This window comes from Poecile atricapillus, chromosome 9 (genome assembly GCF_030490865.1).
Source record: "Poecile atricapillus isolate bPoeAtr1 chromosome 9, bPoeAtr1.hap1, whole genome shotgun sequence".
In the NCBI taxonomy this organism is placed as follows: Eukaryota; Metazoa; Chordata; class Aves; order Passeriformes; family Paridae; genus Poecile; species Poecile atricapillus.
Window position 1 is genome coordinate 2,183,723 of NC_081257.1, and position 14,604 is coordinate 2,198,326.

A 14,604-nucleotide genomic window follows, 5' to 3' on the forward strand; every position below is an offset into this window, starting at 1 on the left:
CCCAACCACATGTCCCTCTCTCTTTCCCCATTGGCTGAGGTATTTGAGAGGTACAGATTTCCCAGAATGCCTGATACTTACGATTCTCCTCTACTGTATAACCCTCCCTCTTCTTTTTTAATTCCTATAGAATTTATGGGTTTTCCCCATTGTTTTTTTCATCTCTCAACATCCAGTTTCATTTACCAGAAAATCTACAGTTTGTTTGTAAAGGCAAACATGGTTTTTCCCATTCATTAATCAGTGGAATCCTTCCCATTGTTTTATATCTCTCAGTGCTAGTTTTATCTACCAGCAGACCCACAGTTTCTTTGTAAAGATAAGTCTGTCATTTCTCTCAGAGGGAAGGTATGAGTTAGTATGACAAATCTGCCATTGTGTAGTATTTCTGTAGTTAGTACTCAGAAAAAGAAGTCTGTCATTTTGTGTGAGCATCCATGCTGATCCCTGATCCATCCATGCAGGTTTCCTGCAAAGGTGATGTTTTAGTAGTGCACTGTTGCAAAATAGGTGTTTTCTGCTGGTCGGCTGGTACAAACACGTTCCTTTCTGTGGTAACAAACCAATGGCGCCGTGCGTGAGCATCCTCACAGGCCTCTTAGCCCGCAGCATCGGCCCCAAGGGCTGCTCTGTCCCTGCCTGCGTGCCTGGCTGATGGGCAGGGCTGGAGGCCTTGGAGAGCAGCGGCCATTGCGGGCACGGGGCTCCCACCAGCTGCCCCCTGGCCCAGCTGGGCCCCACTTGAGGAGGAAGGAGGCTCCCAGCCCCGGCCTGGCTGAGCAGTTCCTGTCTCCCCCAGCCTCTGCTCTGGGCCCCACGCTGGCCACCCCGACAGCCCCTGGGCCAGGCTGTGGGAGGGGCTGCTTTGCCCTCACCTGGCTCCCTGCCATCAGGGCCCTTCTGCTCCCTGTCACACATGGCGGCTGTCAGCACCGCGTCCCTGTCCAGGAACACCAAGGTGTCCTCGAGGTGCTGGTCCTGTCTCTCTCTGTGGAAAGAAGAAGGGTGTGGGGAATTTGCAGGACATGCCCAGAGCCATGAGGGTGCTGGTCAGCCCTGGTCAGCCCTGCGTGAGCCCTGCTCCTGTCCGCCTTCTGCTCCCGTCGTCGCCTTGAGGAACACCGCCGTCTCCTCTGGATGTTCCTGCTGATTCTGGGAAGGGAGAGGCAGGTGAGCCTGCAGCACAGGCCCAGAGCCCCGAGGTGTGGGGCCCCTCTGGTCCCTGAGCAGCTGCTTCCCTGCCTTACCTTCTCCTCCCGGTGTCAGGTCGCACTGACACACAGCCTGAGCCCAGCCTTCCCTTTTGGGGCCAAGGGAAATCTCTGCTCCTGGCCCCGGCACTGGGCGCTTTCTCAGCCAGTCAGGGAAGGTGATGCTCCATGAGAGAGGCATGAACATTGCAGGCAAGCCTACATCACTGCAGTCTTCCCAAAGAGCACCAAGCAGAAGCCAAGAAAGTGCAGGCCCATCAGTCTCTCCTCCATCTCCCAACAGTTGACAGAACACCTCCTCCTGGATGTCATCTCCAAAGCTCTGGAATAACAGGAAGGGAAAACCATGCTGGAGGAATCTCATAGCATGGCCACCTCTGCTGCAGTGACTGGCTGGGTTTGTGCGGGGAGAGCAGTGGCTGAGTTGTCAGCCGGAACTTCAGCGAGGCTTTGTCCCTGCCTCCCATAACATGCTCCTGAGGCAGCTGAGGGAGAGTGGGGTGGAGAAGTGGACAGTGGAGCTCCAAACTCAGAGGGTTGTGACCTCAGGGGGCCGTGCTGGGGCCAGCCTTGTTTGCCTTATTCCCCAGTGACCTGGCAGAAGGGACAGAGCGCTCCCTCAGCACGTTTGCTGATAGCACAGAAGCGGGAGCAGGGGCTGATGCACCACAAGGCTGTGCTGCCCTCCAGAGTGACCTGGACAGGCTCGACAGCTGAGCAGAGAGGGACCTAATGAAGTTGCTCAGGACAAAGCCTCTAGAAGAGCTTGAAGCCTTGTAATTGCTAGGCAAGAATAGTTGTTTTGCATATTGGAATGTATAAGGTCATGTGGTGATGTCCAGTCATGGGAACCGCTCAATCTCTGTAAGTTACAGAACCAGTTCCTTAACTGTGTAAAGAAAGTCTTTGAGGCAAACTGCAAATTCAGAAACTTCTCCTAATATGAAGTTGGATATTCACCATTTTCTGGCATGCTGGATGAGACATAGGGATTCCAAAAGGAATGTGAAAGCAAGCCAATAAATCTTCTTTTAGAGTTCACACGTGTTTCCTGCTTGTTCCTTCTAGAACTTGCCAAAAAATGTTACTTTTGAAATCCATTCAAAGATCTAATAGGAAAAAATATTGGCCAAAAGAGTTAGCCTGTGTTTCTGAATAGGAACATGTTTCTTGTGTCAATTCAAGATTTGTACCAGAGTTTGGGGTTTTTGGTGTGTATGCTTTCAATGAAAGTTGCTTCTTTGCAGGACTTTGAATAATTAGACTTTTAGTAATTAGATTGTGCAGCAGAGACATCAAAATTACTGCATCCTGCTGTCCAGTGCTGAAAAGGGTTGAGAAAGAGTTGGTGGCTCTGTGTGTTGATGCGTAACTTGCAGGAGCGGCACTGGAGCAGTTCCCAGGGCCTGGAGAAGCAAACGGGTTCCTGGTGCTGAGGACAAAGTGTCCACAGCTCGGGATTGCGTGGCTGAGCTCTTCTGGCTCCTTCTGCTTCAATGCCTTGCCGAGACACAGGTTCCCTGCAGAGCCCCGGGTGCAGCTTCCCAACTCTCCCCTTTTCTTCTGCCTCCACCCTGCCTCCTGGGTAAAGGCATTCCCTGGCATTGCACCTGCTGTGCCTCCCTCCTACTTCAGTGAAGGCATTGTTTTCCACCCAAGGGGGCTCTCCCCTGGAGACAGGAACACGGATGAAGTCCCGGTGCCCCAGCATCAGGCAGGTGCAGGGTATCTCTGCTTGTCAGCCCCTGCCCTGTTTCCCTGGGATCCCACTGACTGTTCTAGAAGTCAAGGATCTGGACTTTGCAGGAGCGTGTTTGCAAAGATGTGAATGTGAAAACTCTACAAGAACTGTTTGTGTGTGTCCCATCTTGACTTTTTTCAAAATATTTGCTAGAAGGAAAGCATGGACCAAACTGACAAAGTTCTTTAATGTGGGAAAAGCATTGGACTCCTGAGCTGAGTACTGTTGCAAGCTCTCCAGTCAGATGTACAAGGTAATCTTTCATTGAATTTCCTGGGTGTCCATTGCGTCAGTGTAAAGGATGAGCTTTCTAAGGAGCTTAATACTAATTTTTCCACTCAATATGAAATGTCAAATTCATTAGATGGTTAGATGACAGGAGAACTGAGGTTGGGAGGTAGCTGCAGTGGTCCCCAGTTTTATCTCCTGTTCCCAACAGTGATCAGCACGGGCATGAAATCAGGTTCATCTCAGTTTACTGCAGAGAGGTCTTAAGGAAAACATCGGTGCACCAAGAGCAGGTTTGGAATCTGTGCAGTGCAAGAGACTCTGCACAAGCTCTCTGGGCAACCGACTGCCAGGGGCAGGAGACCTGACGTGGCCATGCCTGAACAGCACCTTTCTGCCAACAGTGCCACCCTCGATGGCAGCCCTAGAGCCTGGGATTGGACCCTGCACTTGCTGCAGGAGTCTCTGTCCTGGTTCCGTGCTGACCAAAGGCTTGGAACCATCTCAGAACCTCGGTTCCCAAGGGGGTGGACTCAAGTGGTTGCTGGGCATGTGAGGCCATGGCTGCCTCAATCTTGGGAGCAAGATGCTGATGTCAGAGGAGTGGCCATTGTGACGCGTGTGACCAAAGCCCCAAAAGGGAAGGCTGGGCTCAGGCCGTGTGTCAGTGCGACCTGACACCGGGAGGAGAAGGTAAGGCAAGGAAGCAGCTGCCCAGAGACCAGAGGGGCCCCACACCTCGGGGCTCTGGGCCTGTGCTGCAGGCTCACCTGCCTCTCCCTTCCCAGAATCAGCACAGGAACATCCAGAGGAGACGGCGGTGTTCCTCAAGGCGACGACGGGAGCAGAAGGCGGACAGGAGCAGGGCTCACGCAGGGCTGTAGCACCCTCGTAGCTCTGGGCCTGTTCTGCAAACTCCCATCACTCTTCTTTCTCCCACAGAGAGAGAGGACCAGCACCTGGCGGAGACAGCGGCGTTCCTGGACAGGGACTCAGCGCTGACAGCCGCCATGTGCGACAGGGAGCAGGAGGGCACTGATGGCAGGGAGCCAGGTGAGGGCAAAGCAGCCCCTCCCACAGCCTGGCCCAGGGGCTGTCGGGGTGGCCAGCGTGGGGCCCAGAGCAGAGGCCCGAGCAGGCAGGAGCTGCTCAGCCAGGCCGGGGCTGGGAGCCTCCTTCCTCCTCAAGTGGGGCCCAGCTGGGCCAGGGGGCAGCTGGTGGGAGCCCCGTGCCCGCAATGGCCGCTGCTCTCCAAGGCCTCCAGCCCTGCCCATCAGCCAGGCACGCAGGCAGGGACAGAGCAGCCCTTGGGGCCGAAGCCATGGGCTGAGAGCCCCACAGAGCTGCTCACGCCCGCTGCCATTGGCTCTGTCCCCTGCAGCATGCCTGCTGTGTCGCCGTGCAGAGGCTGACCCGGACACCTGCGGCGAAAAACGGGAGAAATACGGGCTCTATGCCCACGTGTTCTGCCTGGTGAGTGGCTCCGGGCACTCCCTCCAGCATTGCAATGGGCAGTCCCTGCCACCCTGTCCTCATCAGCTCTTCTCCCTTTCTGCAGTATTTTGCCACACTGCTTTTTCAGCAAGCCAAGAAACGTGTTGGACTCCTGGGTTTTCTGCCTCAAGATATCCAACTTGCAGTCAGGCGGGCGGCACAGAAGGTGAGAGCCTGGCAAAAGAGCAGGGACATTTGTGCCAGGAGTAGCTGGCCAGAGCTTATCCCAGAATCCCAGCAAGAAAGGCCAGCCATGCAGCCAGCTGTGGGACAAAGTCTGGCTCCCAGCAGCTCCGTGGAGTCTCTGGCACAGGAGCTTCCCTCACCAGCTGACTCTGTGGGCTGAGAGCCAGCAGCAGCCACATCCTGCTCCCTGCCCGGAGCCCTGGGGCTGCCTGGGGAGGCCCCCAGGCTGCCGCTGATGGGGCTGCCTGGCTCATTCCAGCACTGCTGCGTCTGTGGCCAGAGCGGGGCCACCATCATGTGCTGCAGGGAAGGCTGCGACAGATGGTTCCACCTGCCCTGTGCCAAGGAGGGCGGCTGTGTTACACAGTACATTGTTCCATTCAGGTAGCTCCTCTCCCCTTCTGGCCACCCCCGGGGAAGGACCAAGTCTTTCTCATTATGCCCGTCCTTTTGTCCCCAGGTCCTACTGCCCTGAGCACCGTCCAGAGCAGGACGTGCAGGTGACTCCAGAGCCGGGCACCAAATGCCCCATCTGCATGGAGCCAGTGGAGGATAGAAAGACCTTCAACACCATAGTGTGCCCGGCATGCAAAAGAGCCTGGTTCCACAGGGACTGCCTGCAGGTGGGAGCCATGCCCTCAGGCCTGGGACACAGCAGGTGCTCAGCAGCACCATGGCCTGGCTCACACTGCTTCTCTTTGCCCTGCAGGGACAGGCCATGTGTGCTGGTCTTTTGTACTTCTGCTGCCCCCTCTGCAGAGACCGTGAGACATTTCTTGTCGAAACCTTCTTTCTGGGGATCCGAACTCCCACCAGGTTGGTGTCCTTCAGTGTGACTCACAAGACAGGGGGTGTAAGTGCCATACTGTGCCAGGCCCTGCCCCAGTAGTCCAAGCCAGCCCCATCCAGGGAGTCTGGATTTCTGCCTCTCAGGGGACTTGGAAAAGCATTGGAGGAAGAGCAGGGTCACCCTGTTACATCCATGGGGTCAGGGCAGCAGAAACACATCAGCTTTTCCTTTCTCCATCAGACTGCCAACATGGGAGGACAACAACGCCTTTGCGGATCTAGGAGAGAGGCACAGCAGGTGCAATGCCAGGGAATGCCTTTACCCAGGAGGCAGGGAGGAGGCAGAGGAAGAGGGGTGAGTTGGGAAGCTGCACCCGGGGCTCTGCAGGGAACCTGTGTCTCGGGAAGGGCTCAAAGTAGAAGGAGCCAGAGGAGCTCAGCCATACAATCCCGTGCTGGGACACTTTGTCTTCAGAGCCATCAACCCGTTTGTTTCCCCAGGCCCTGGGAGCTGCTCCTGTGCTCCTCCTGTGCTGCTGAGGGCACCCACAGGCGCTGCTCTGGCCTGACAGTGAGGACAACCCACTGGGAGTGTGAGAGCTGTGCTGGTCTCGGCACGGGTATGAGGCAAAGCAGGCGGGTGTCCCTGGGCTGGGGGCAGTGCCCAGGCTGGGCACAGCAAAGCCCATGGGCTCCTGGAGGGCTGGGGGCAGTGCTCTGGTCAGGCATGGCCTGCTCCAGGCCTGACAGGCCTCTGACATTCCTGTTTGGCCTTACAGCCCCCAGGGATGAGGCAGAGCTCAATGGCCCCAGCCTGACCAGACAGTCAGGACCAGAGCCTGCTCATGGCCTTTCAGAATCTGAGGCCATCAGGCCAAGCTCCAGCAGCGCAGTGCCATCGGGTCTGGCTCCCCAGTCTCCACCTCCAGGGACCAGCAGCCACAGAAGCCTCCGGCATCCAGCTTCTTCCTTGGCAGACACCGGCAGCCCACGCACACCAAGGGCAAGATCCAGCAGCTGGACGGGCCCTGAGGACAGGGTCCATTCCAGGCGTGCTGGGCCTGACCGCAGGCGAAGGCGCTCTCACCAGCAAAGGCGGGCCTCAGATGGAGCCGTCCGGTCGCGGAGTCGCCATGACAGGGGCAGCAGGAGAACATCAAGGGCAGAGAGGCCCAGGCAAAGGGAGACACCGTCACGGGCTTCCCGCAGACACAGCCACTCCAGGCAGCAAGCTGATGCCCAGAGTCCACCTGCCCGGTCGAGGAGTTGCCGAGACAGGAGATGCAGGAGAACATCGAGGGCAGAGAGGCCCAGGCGAAGGGAGACATCCTCAGGGACGTCCCCCAGACGCAGCCGCTCCTGCCCACAACGTCGGGCCTCAAATCAACCTGTCCAATCCGGGAGTCACCAGGACAGGAGCAGGAGGACAGCAGCAAGTGCTGAGAGGCCCAGGCGCAGGGGGACACCGTCGGGGACGTCGCGCTGGAGCAACCGCTCCCGCCAGCCACGTCGGGCCTCAACTCGGACCTCTATCAGCAGCATGTAGTGTCATCTTTTCTTTCTAGTCCTTCCATTTGCTGCTGTAAGTGAAGGTGAGAAGGGTCAATACAGGGACCTCGAAATTTGCAGGTCTGTGGGAAAACCCAGATTAGCTCTTGGCATTTCTATGATTCTTGGTTTCTGCTATCCTGTATTGTTAAGGGAAAAGCCACTTAAGGACATAGCTAATTAGAAAGGACACTCATTGCTGCCTTTAGACAGATATTTCCCTGTTGCAGTCAGCAACCTCAGGATCTCGTCCAGGGAAGCAGCAGGATTCTGGGGACCAGCATGAAACACCAACGAGACGGGCTCCCGTTCATGAAACCATTTATTCAGCATGGGAACAAACTCAGGTCCAGAACAGAGAGCCCCGAACAGAGGCACAGCAGGGGTTTTTGAGGGACAGAACCGAGGGTTTCCACCTTTGAGGGTGGAGTTCAGGGTCAGGGACCATTAGAAACACACCAAGGGAGAACCCCCCAGGGACTCAAACCCAATCAGAACTCCTGGGCCGCCCTTCACAAGGGGTTTGGGGTGGGACAATGTAACTCTTTGTCTCCCTGAGGCCGCTGCAACATTTCCCCACTGCTTACCCTTGAAAGTGAACCAGTCCTTAATGGCTTGGATACATTTAGGGAGACATGAAGAGCAAGGTGGCTCCTGGGGAAGCTGTCTTTAAAAAGGACTTGTGCTGAGTTGCTATCCTTAAACAATCTCATTTCAGTAAAGCCTTCCTTCAGTAAAGCTGAAGAAGAAAGAAGACAGTGAGACACTGCCTCAAGTGTCTGGAGAAATCGATTGCGACACTGCTGCTGATTTTAAAGACTTGCTTGGACCTTCAAAGGTCAAACCAGAAAAGACAGTGGAAATAGCCTTTGACAAAGAGGATGCGCAGGACTCTGCCCCAGGCGAACGTCTGGGACCTTTGCCTGAAAACAACAGAACTCAGGAGTCCAGTGCTTTCAAGTTTTCCTTCTTTGGAGACACAGAGGAGTTGGGCATCAAAGAAGGTAACAGCAGAACCCTCCTAACGGAGCCATTTGTAAGGAACAGCTTCTGGCAGGCACTGTAGAGCAATATGGTGTGAAGAAGGTCATAATCCAGAGGCTGATCAGCAGCAGAAGTCAGTACTTCTGCTGAAGCATTTTGATTTTCATTTCTACTTGCCAAGGTTGTGGGAGATTAATGAGAGGTAACTGCTGCTTGCATCTCAGGAATTTTGAAAGGCACGCCTTGAGAAGGCATTGGGATTTTTGCAGTGGTGAAAAAGCTTGTTGTCGTGCCCTAAACTTCTCAAACAGGGAAAAAGGTGGCACAGCAGTCATACCAAGTTACATGGAACCCAACAGGATTTGAAGGAAAATGGGTGTTAAGGTAGAGGGAGGAGCAAAATCCTGGAGTTGACCCCAAGCTCCATGAACATTCTGTTAGTTACCGAGTTCTACTCCTGGACCTTCAGGAAAGTGAAACTGAATGACACTGAAGGATTATTGGGGTGTCCTAAGCTCAGATAAAATAAGGCCTTATGAAATTAAGATGAAGGAATATTTAATCAAGTCACAGTCAGGTAGGAATGAAAGGAAACCATGCCAAGTTATCCAAAATATTAAGAAACAACAACACAAAGCAACAAGCCCCCCACACTTGTGCTAAATTGAGGAGCTATTCACTGTCTTCTGGATGTGATGATAAATGTTTAAGAATACATAGGAGATGGCTTGAACAAAGTGGAAAATCCTGGAGCAGAGCTACAGCTCAGAAAATCCGTGAGGAAAAGATTCTGTCCTTCCTAAATCTGTCTTCTCCAGTGTACATATTTCACTTGAAAGAAGGAATTTTTCCTGGCAAGCAGAGAAATGATCTGGTTTTGGCTTTCTTTCTCTTTTGGTGCTGGTTTTGCAGAGCCTCACGTACTTGGACCGATAAAAGCGGAAAATGTCAGGTGGCAAGAGGATGCACCTTTCCAAGGCATCAGGTGCTGATGAGCCTGAGATGTCAGAAATTGAAAAGCACCAAGAAAGGCAAGTTCCATTTCTATTTGTTGTCTACTTGGCTGTGGTAGTTGGATGCTGTGGGAATATGAATGGCAGCACTGAGGAAATGGGAAACTGACACTGCACACCTCTGAGCAAGGAAAGTCATCTTGGAAAACCATTGGTGCTGTGCGGAGTCCAGAGTCCCAGCAGCCCATTGGATGTGAAGTTGAATGTGAACAGAGAGAGAAGTTGAGCACAAGAAATTGACTGGGTTGTTTTGGTTTGGCCAACCCCAAACTGAGTTTGGCCAAAAGCCAAAGACACAGTCAGTTTTCTTGTAAAAAGTGGGTTTTTTATAGAAGGCTTTATTTGCATACTATGGAGTAGAGCTCTTCCATGTATACCATTTCTCTGAGGCACTACAGCTCTAACTCGTGCTCATGGGATTTGATAGGACCTTTTAGGATGCTAAAACCCCTTTGTACTTGTCTAGGGTTCTTTCTCTACACAGAGAGTAGAGACACGCACAAAGTTCTAGAGTTTTCTTCTTCTCCATAGATGATGAACGCCTAAGAGGTACGACACAACTTCTTCAGCCCCTTTTGAATATTTTTCCCTTTTAAACCCTTACTGGACTTGAGTAAGGAGGAAGAAAATGCTGCCTGGTTATGAATGCTCTGTAGTCAAAATTTGCCATCCTTTCTTGTGGTCAAAGTTGTGGTAGAATCCCATGAGAGAGTCCTGGTGAAAAATAAAGGCTGAGCAGCTTTCTGCCTTTCCTTTCTTTCAGATAATTACCTCATAGCGATAGGAACTTTTAGAGCTTAGCAAAAACATAGTCACTAGACAGGTTACCGAGACATTTGGGATCCTTTCAGGTAGGTCTATCACCTTTAACTTTTTCCTGTCTCTCTGGTGTTACTATTAGGAATGCCGAGTGTTCTTGTCAGCCACGTACGTCCGTGCGGTTCTTCATCCTAATGAATCTGGGGCTTTCTCTTCTGAACCCAGTGAATTTTCTATTTAAAAACAAAGACAACAACAACAAAAGGAAAGCAGCTTCCAAAAATTACACAGGCTGCCAAAACAATTGCTTGTTATATTTTGTAGAATATAGTCTCAAGTCAGGCTTAAATGACGTTCGTTTCTTGAGACTTGTTAGATAATGGTGATGAAATGTATGGCTGTGTTCATACAGTTACTGCCCTGAAATCTGCCAGCCCGTCTGATTTACAGGGTATGTCAGAATGGAGATCTCAGCCCTTGGCAGGCAGCACTTCTGAGGGCAGCTGTGGGATCCTGCTGCTGAGCATTTCATGAAAGAGCTGCTGTTTCACTGCAATTTAGATTTCAGCATGTTCAGGGAGACAGCTGCTGCCTTTCATTTTTCTTAGTACACCAGGCTGCAGTAGGGAACATTTCTGTTGGAGCTGACATGTGGTGGGGGGCAAGAGAATAGGAGGGACGTGAAGAATAGAGCTTCTGATTTGACCGTTGTGTTGTTCATTCATGATTGTTGAAGCAGCAGAATCAGAAGGGTTGAACCCTATTGATTGGTGTTGTGTTTTGTTTTGTGCAGAGGGCCCAAAGTTATTTTGTAGATCTGTAGAGCTCCGTGAAGAAAAAGTGGGTTGGGAAGACATATGTAGATTATTGCTTGAGGTGAGTATGGAACGTCTGTTCCCTGGTAACTGTGGCTGAATGCTGAGGAGGGAACATGGCTATGGATGTGCATGCAAAATTAATTCAGGATCTCCAGAAGAGCCTGAAACTTTGTAACTATCAGGGAACAAAAGATTGTTAGTATACTGGCGTGTGTAACATGATGTTGTGATGTCCAGCCAGGTAAACCACTGCATCTCTGTATGTTCCAGGAGCAGCTAGCTAACTAGATGTAAGGGAAGCGTTTAAGAGAACCAGTGAATTTAGAGACTTCTGCGAGTAGTGGATTCAAAAACTTCTCCTAGGAATTGTTAGATTTTCATTAATTTCTGGATCGTCTAAGGAAGCATAAGAATTCCATACGGAAACAGAACCCAAACTAATAAACCTTTTCTTGTGTCAATTGTGTCATATTTGTTCCTTGAAGAAGTTGCCAAACAACCTTACCTTTTAAATCCTTTCAAGGACCTAACAAGAAAAAATATTGGCAAACCCAGTTAGGCAGTGTTTCTGAGCTGGCGCTGATGCTCTCAGGTTCCGGGGAGCCACGGGAAGGCTCCAGTCCAGACTGTCCGGTCAGGCTGGGGCCATTGAGCTCTGGCTCGGCCCTGGAGGCTGTGAGGGCACTCAGCAATGTCAAAGGCCTCCCAGGCCTGGGCCAGGCTGGGCCAGAGCAGTGTCCTCAGCCCTCCAGGAGCCTACGGGCTCTGCCAAGCCCAAAAGGGGGCTTGGCCTGACAGCCGTGCCCACAGCAACAGAGCTGTCACACTCCCCACTGGTTCTGGTCGCTGTCAGGTACGAGCAACACCCATGGGTGCCCTGGGCAATGCAGGAGCAGCACAGGGGCACTTGCCAGGGCCTGGGGAAACGCAGGGGTCGGCCTTTATGGGCAACACAGCAGGCATGCTGCAGGGGACAGAGCCAATGGCAGTGGGCATGAGCAGCTCTGTGGGGCTCTCAGCCCACAGCATCGACCCCAAGGGCTGCTCTGTCCCTGCCTGCGTGCCTGGCTGATGGGCAGGGCTGGAGGCCTTGGAGAGCAGCGGCCATTGCGGGCACGGGGCTCCCACCAGCTGCCCCCTGGCCCAGCTGGGCCCCACTTGAGGAGGAAGGAGGCTCCCAGCCTTGGCCTGGCTGAGCAGCTCCTGCCTCCCTTGGCCTCTGCTCTGGGCCCCACGCTGGCCACCCTGACAGCCCCTGGGCCAGGCTGTGGGAGGGGCTGCTTTGCCCTCACCTTGCTCCCTGCCATCAGGGCCCTCCTGCTCCCTGTCAAACATGATTCTGGTCAGTTTCTGTGTGGGAACACCACGGTCTCCTCCACATGTGAGTCCTCTTTCTCCATGGCAGAAAAAAGAGTGCTCGACTCACTATGGAACTGCTACATAGCAGCATACTTCTCTTGATACTTTCTCATGGTTTCCGTGGAACTGAAGCACTCAGCTCCCTTTACCTGGGGTATTTGAAGGGCAACTGTATCAAATTCCAGCATTACATTGTTAGAACTGCACGCAGGAATAGCTGACTGCTTGGTAAAGTGTTTAACGTACTTGCATAATTATGAAGGTGGCCCTTTTTATTGTCAGTTACATTTGGTAGGTTTTTCCTTTGCTGGAAGGAGCTGTTTCCCCAGTTATCAGGCCCAGCATGTCTATAACTGTGCTGAGGCCGCTAAATACTACTACTACTACTAGTACTGCTACTACCACAACTACTATAACTACAACAGGCACTGCTCATGGTGCCCATGGTCTGGGGAGCTGCTGTATGTTGACGCTGCTATTGCCTCACTCTGTGTGCTGCAGCTGCTGCTCTCCAGAGAGCAAGATGGCAGCGACTGTTGTTATGCTTCATGTTGGGGCTCCTGTGGTTGCTGGCCCCTGGAGGTGGAGCGTGCAGAGGCAGATTCTGATGGCCTCAGATTCTGCGTAACCACAGGAAGGCTCCAGCCCTGAGTGTCTGGTCAGGCTGGGGCCATTGAACTCTGGCTCACAAGTGCAGGCTCTAAGGGCAAGCGGGACAGCCAAGGGCTCCCCAGGCCTCGGCCAGGCCAGAGCAGAGCCCCCAGCCCCCAAGGAGCAGACAGGCTCTGCCAAGCCCAGCCTGGGCACTGCCCCCAGCCCAGGGGCAGCCGGCTCTTTGGCCTTATACCCGTGCCAATACCAGCACAGCTGTCACACTCCCATCTGCCACAGTTTTCCCTGCAGCACGTGATGGTGGCCCCGCTCTGGTCACAGACACAGCAGTGCTGGTATGAGTCAAGCAGCCCCATCAGCGGCAGCCTCGGGGCCTCCCCAAGCGGCCCAAGGGCTGTGGGCAGGGTGCAGGATGGGGCTGCTGCTGGCTCTCAGCCCACAGAGCCAGCTGGTGGAGGAGGCTCCTGTGCCAGAGGCTCCGTGGAGCTGCTGGGAGCCAGACTTTGTCCCGCAGCAGGCTGGATGGCCGGCCTTTCTCTGTGGGAGTCTGGCCTCTACTCTGGAGGGCAGTGGAATGCTGGACTCAAGGCCCAGTGTGCCTGGTGGAACACTGGGATGCATTGAGCTACTTTGGGAGATGGATAACACATCGGGGGATGACCAGGATGTGTCATCCTGCGATGGTGTCTCCCTACACTTCAGCCACCGGTCCCAGATCTCAGCTCATCCCTGCTGTTCCAGCCGGCTGTTCCTCAGAGCCCTGCAGGAGCACCGGGACCGCCCGCCCGAGGGGGTTTGTGAAGCAAAGCCTCTCCTCCATCCCTTCCCGTCTGGGCCGAGAAAGCTGCCACGGGGTCCCTGGTTCTGTTTTCTTGCTAATGCTGTAGTTATTGTTGTTTGTTTGCCTTGTCATAAATACTAGTAAAGAACTGTTATTCCTATCCCCAGATCTCTGCCTGAGAGCCCCCTTGATTTCAGAATTATAATAATTTGGAGGGAGGGGGTTTACATTTTTTTATTCCAAGGGAGGCTCCTGCCCTCCCTAGTGGATACCTGTCTTCTAAAACCGAGACACCAAGGGCAAATGGGGAGGCCTTACCAAGGCTAGAAGATGGAGACGCTGACTCAGTTGGGCTTAAGAAAGAAAATAGAAAACCTGATAAAGACAATAGTAAATCAGAAAGGCTCACTAAAACAAGAAACTAAGAGCCCAGACAGACGCCCATCTGGCCCATTTGTCATCTTACCCTGAAAGGTAGGAAGGCCAAGATGCATTCCTTTCTCCCTTCCAGGACCTCTACTCATAAAAAGACCACCGACTTATTTCAAAGAACATTATTTGCATTTTATTAAATGCTTAATTGCCTTTTATTCATTAACATGAGAAGTGGAGACTGGGTGGTAACTGAGTTATGAATATGTATTTGTATTCAATACTTTTGTAAATAAAAGTCTGATACCATCTCTACTCAGGGCCGCGTGCATATTAGGGCACCAGTCCAGCGCTGATTAAACATATCCTTTCTAATTAAAACAATTAGAGAGTTTTTGTCCATCCAGTTGGATATTGATACTAGATCATATCCATATTTTGGTAAATCACCTGATACCTAAGATTCCCCTCTAATGCATAACCCTCCCTCTTAATTTTTAATTCTTAGGAATTTATGGTGTTTCCCCATTGTCTCTTTCATCTTTCAATATCCAGTTTCATTTATCAGCAAACCTACAGTTTGTTTGTAAAGGCAAATATCTTTTTTCCATTCATCAACCAGTGGAATCTTTCCCATGGATTCTTTTATCTCTCAGTGCTAGTTTTATCTACCAGCAGACCCACAGCTTGTTTGTAAAGACAAATCCGT

At 52.5% G+C, this 14,604-nt stretch overlaps 1 protein-coding gene across 1 annotated transcript; it reads left to right on the forward strand.

Moving 5' to 3' along the window:
* The first annotated feature begins 3,555 nt into the window (after positions 1-3,555).
* On the forward strand, positions 3,556-5,749 carry LOC131582220 (G2/M phase-specific E3 ubiquitin-protein ligase-like). Its single transcript, XM_058845175.1, has 8 exons — positions 3,556-3,658; positions 3,969-4,052; positions 4,123-4,212; positions 4,562-4,653; positions 4,739-4,840; positions 5,120-5,244; positions 5,321-5,483; positions 5,570-5,749. The coding sequence occupies exons 1-8, from the start codon at positions 3,556-3,558 to the stop codon at positions 5,747-5,749; spliced, it is 939 nt and encodes a 312-aa protein (XP_058701158.1).
* Positions 5,750-14,604: the final 8,855 nt, after the last annotated feature.

Excerpts from the sequence above, each read along its gene's own strand:
- LOC131582220 (XM_058845175.1), top strand. The coding sequence starts at position 3,556 with ATGCCTGAACAGCACCTTTCTGCCAACAGTGCCACCCTCGATGGCAGC. Across the intron at positions 4,841-5,119 it reads TCAGGCGGGCGGCACAGAAG|CACTGCTGCGTCTGTGGCCA; the intron begins GTGAGAGCCTGG and ends GGCTCATTCCAG. Across the intron at positions 5,245-5,320 it reads CAGTACATTGTTCCATTCAG|GTCCTACTGCCCTGAGCACC; the intron begins GTAGCTCCTCTC and ends TTTTGTCCCCAG.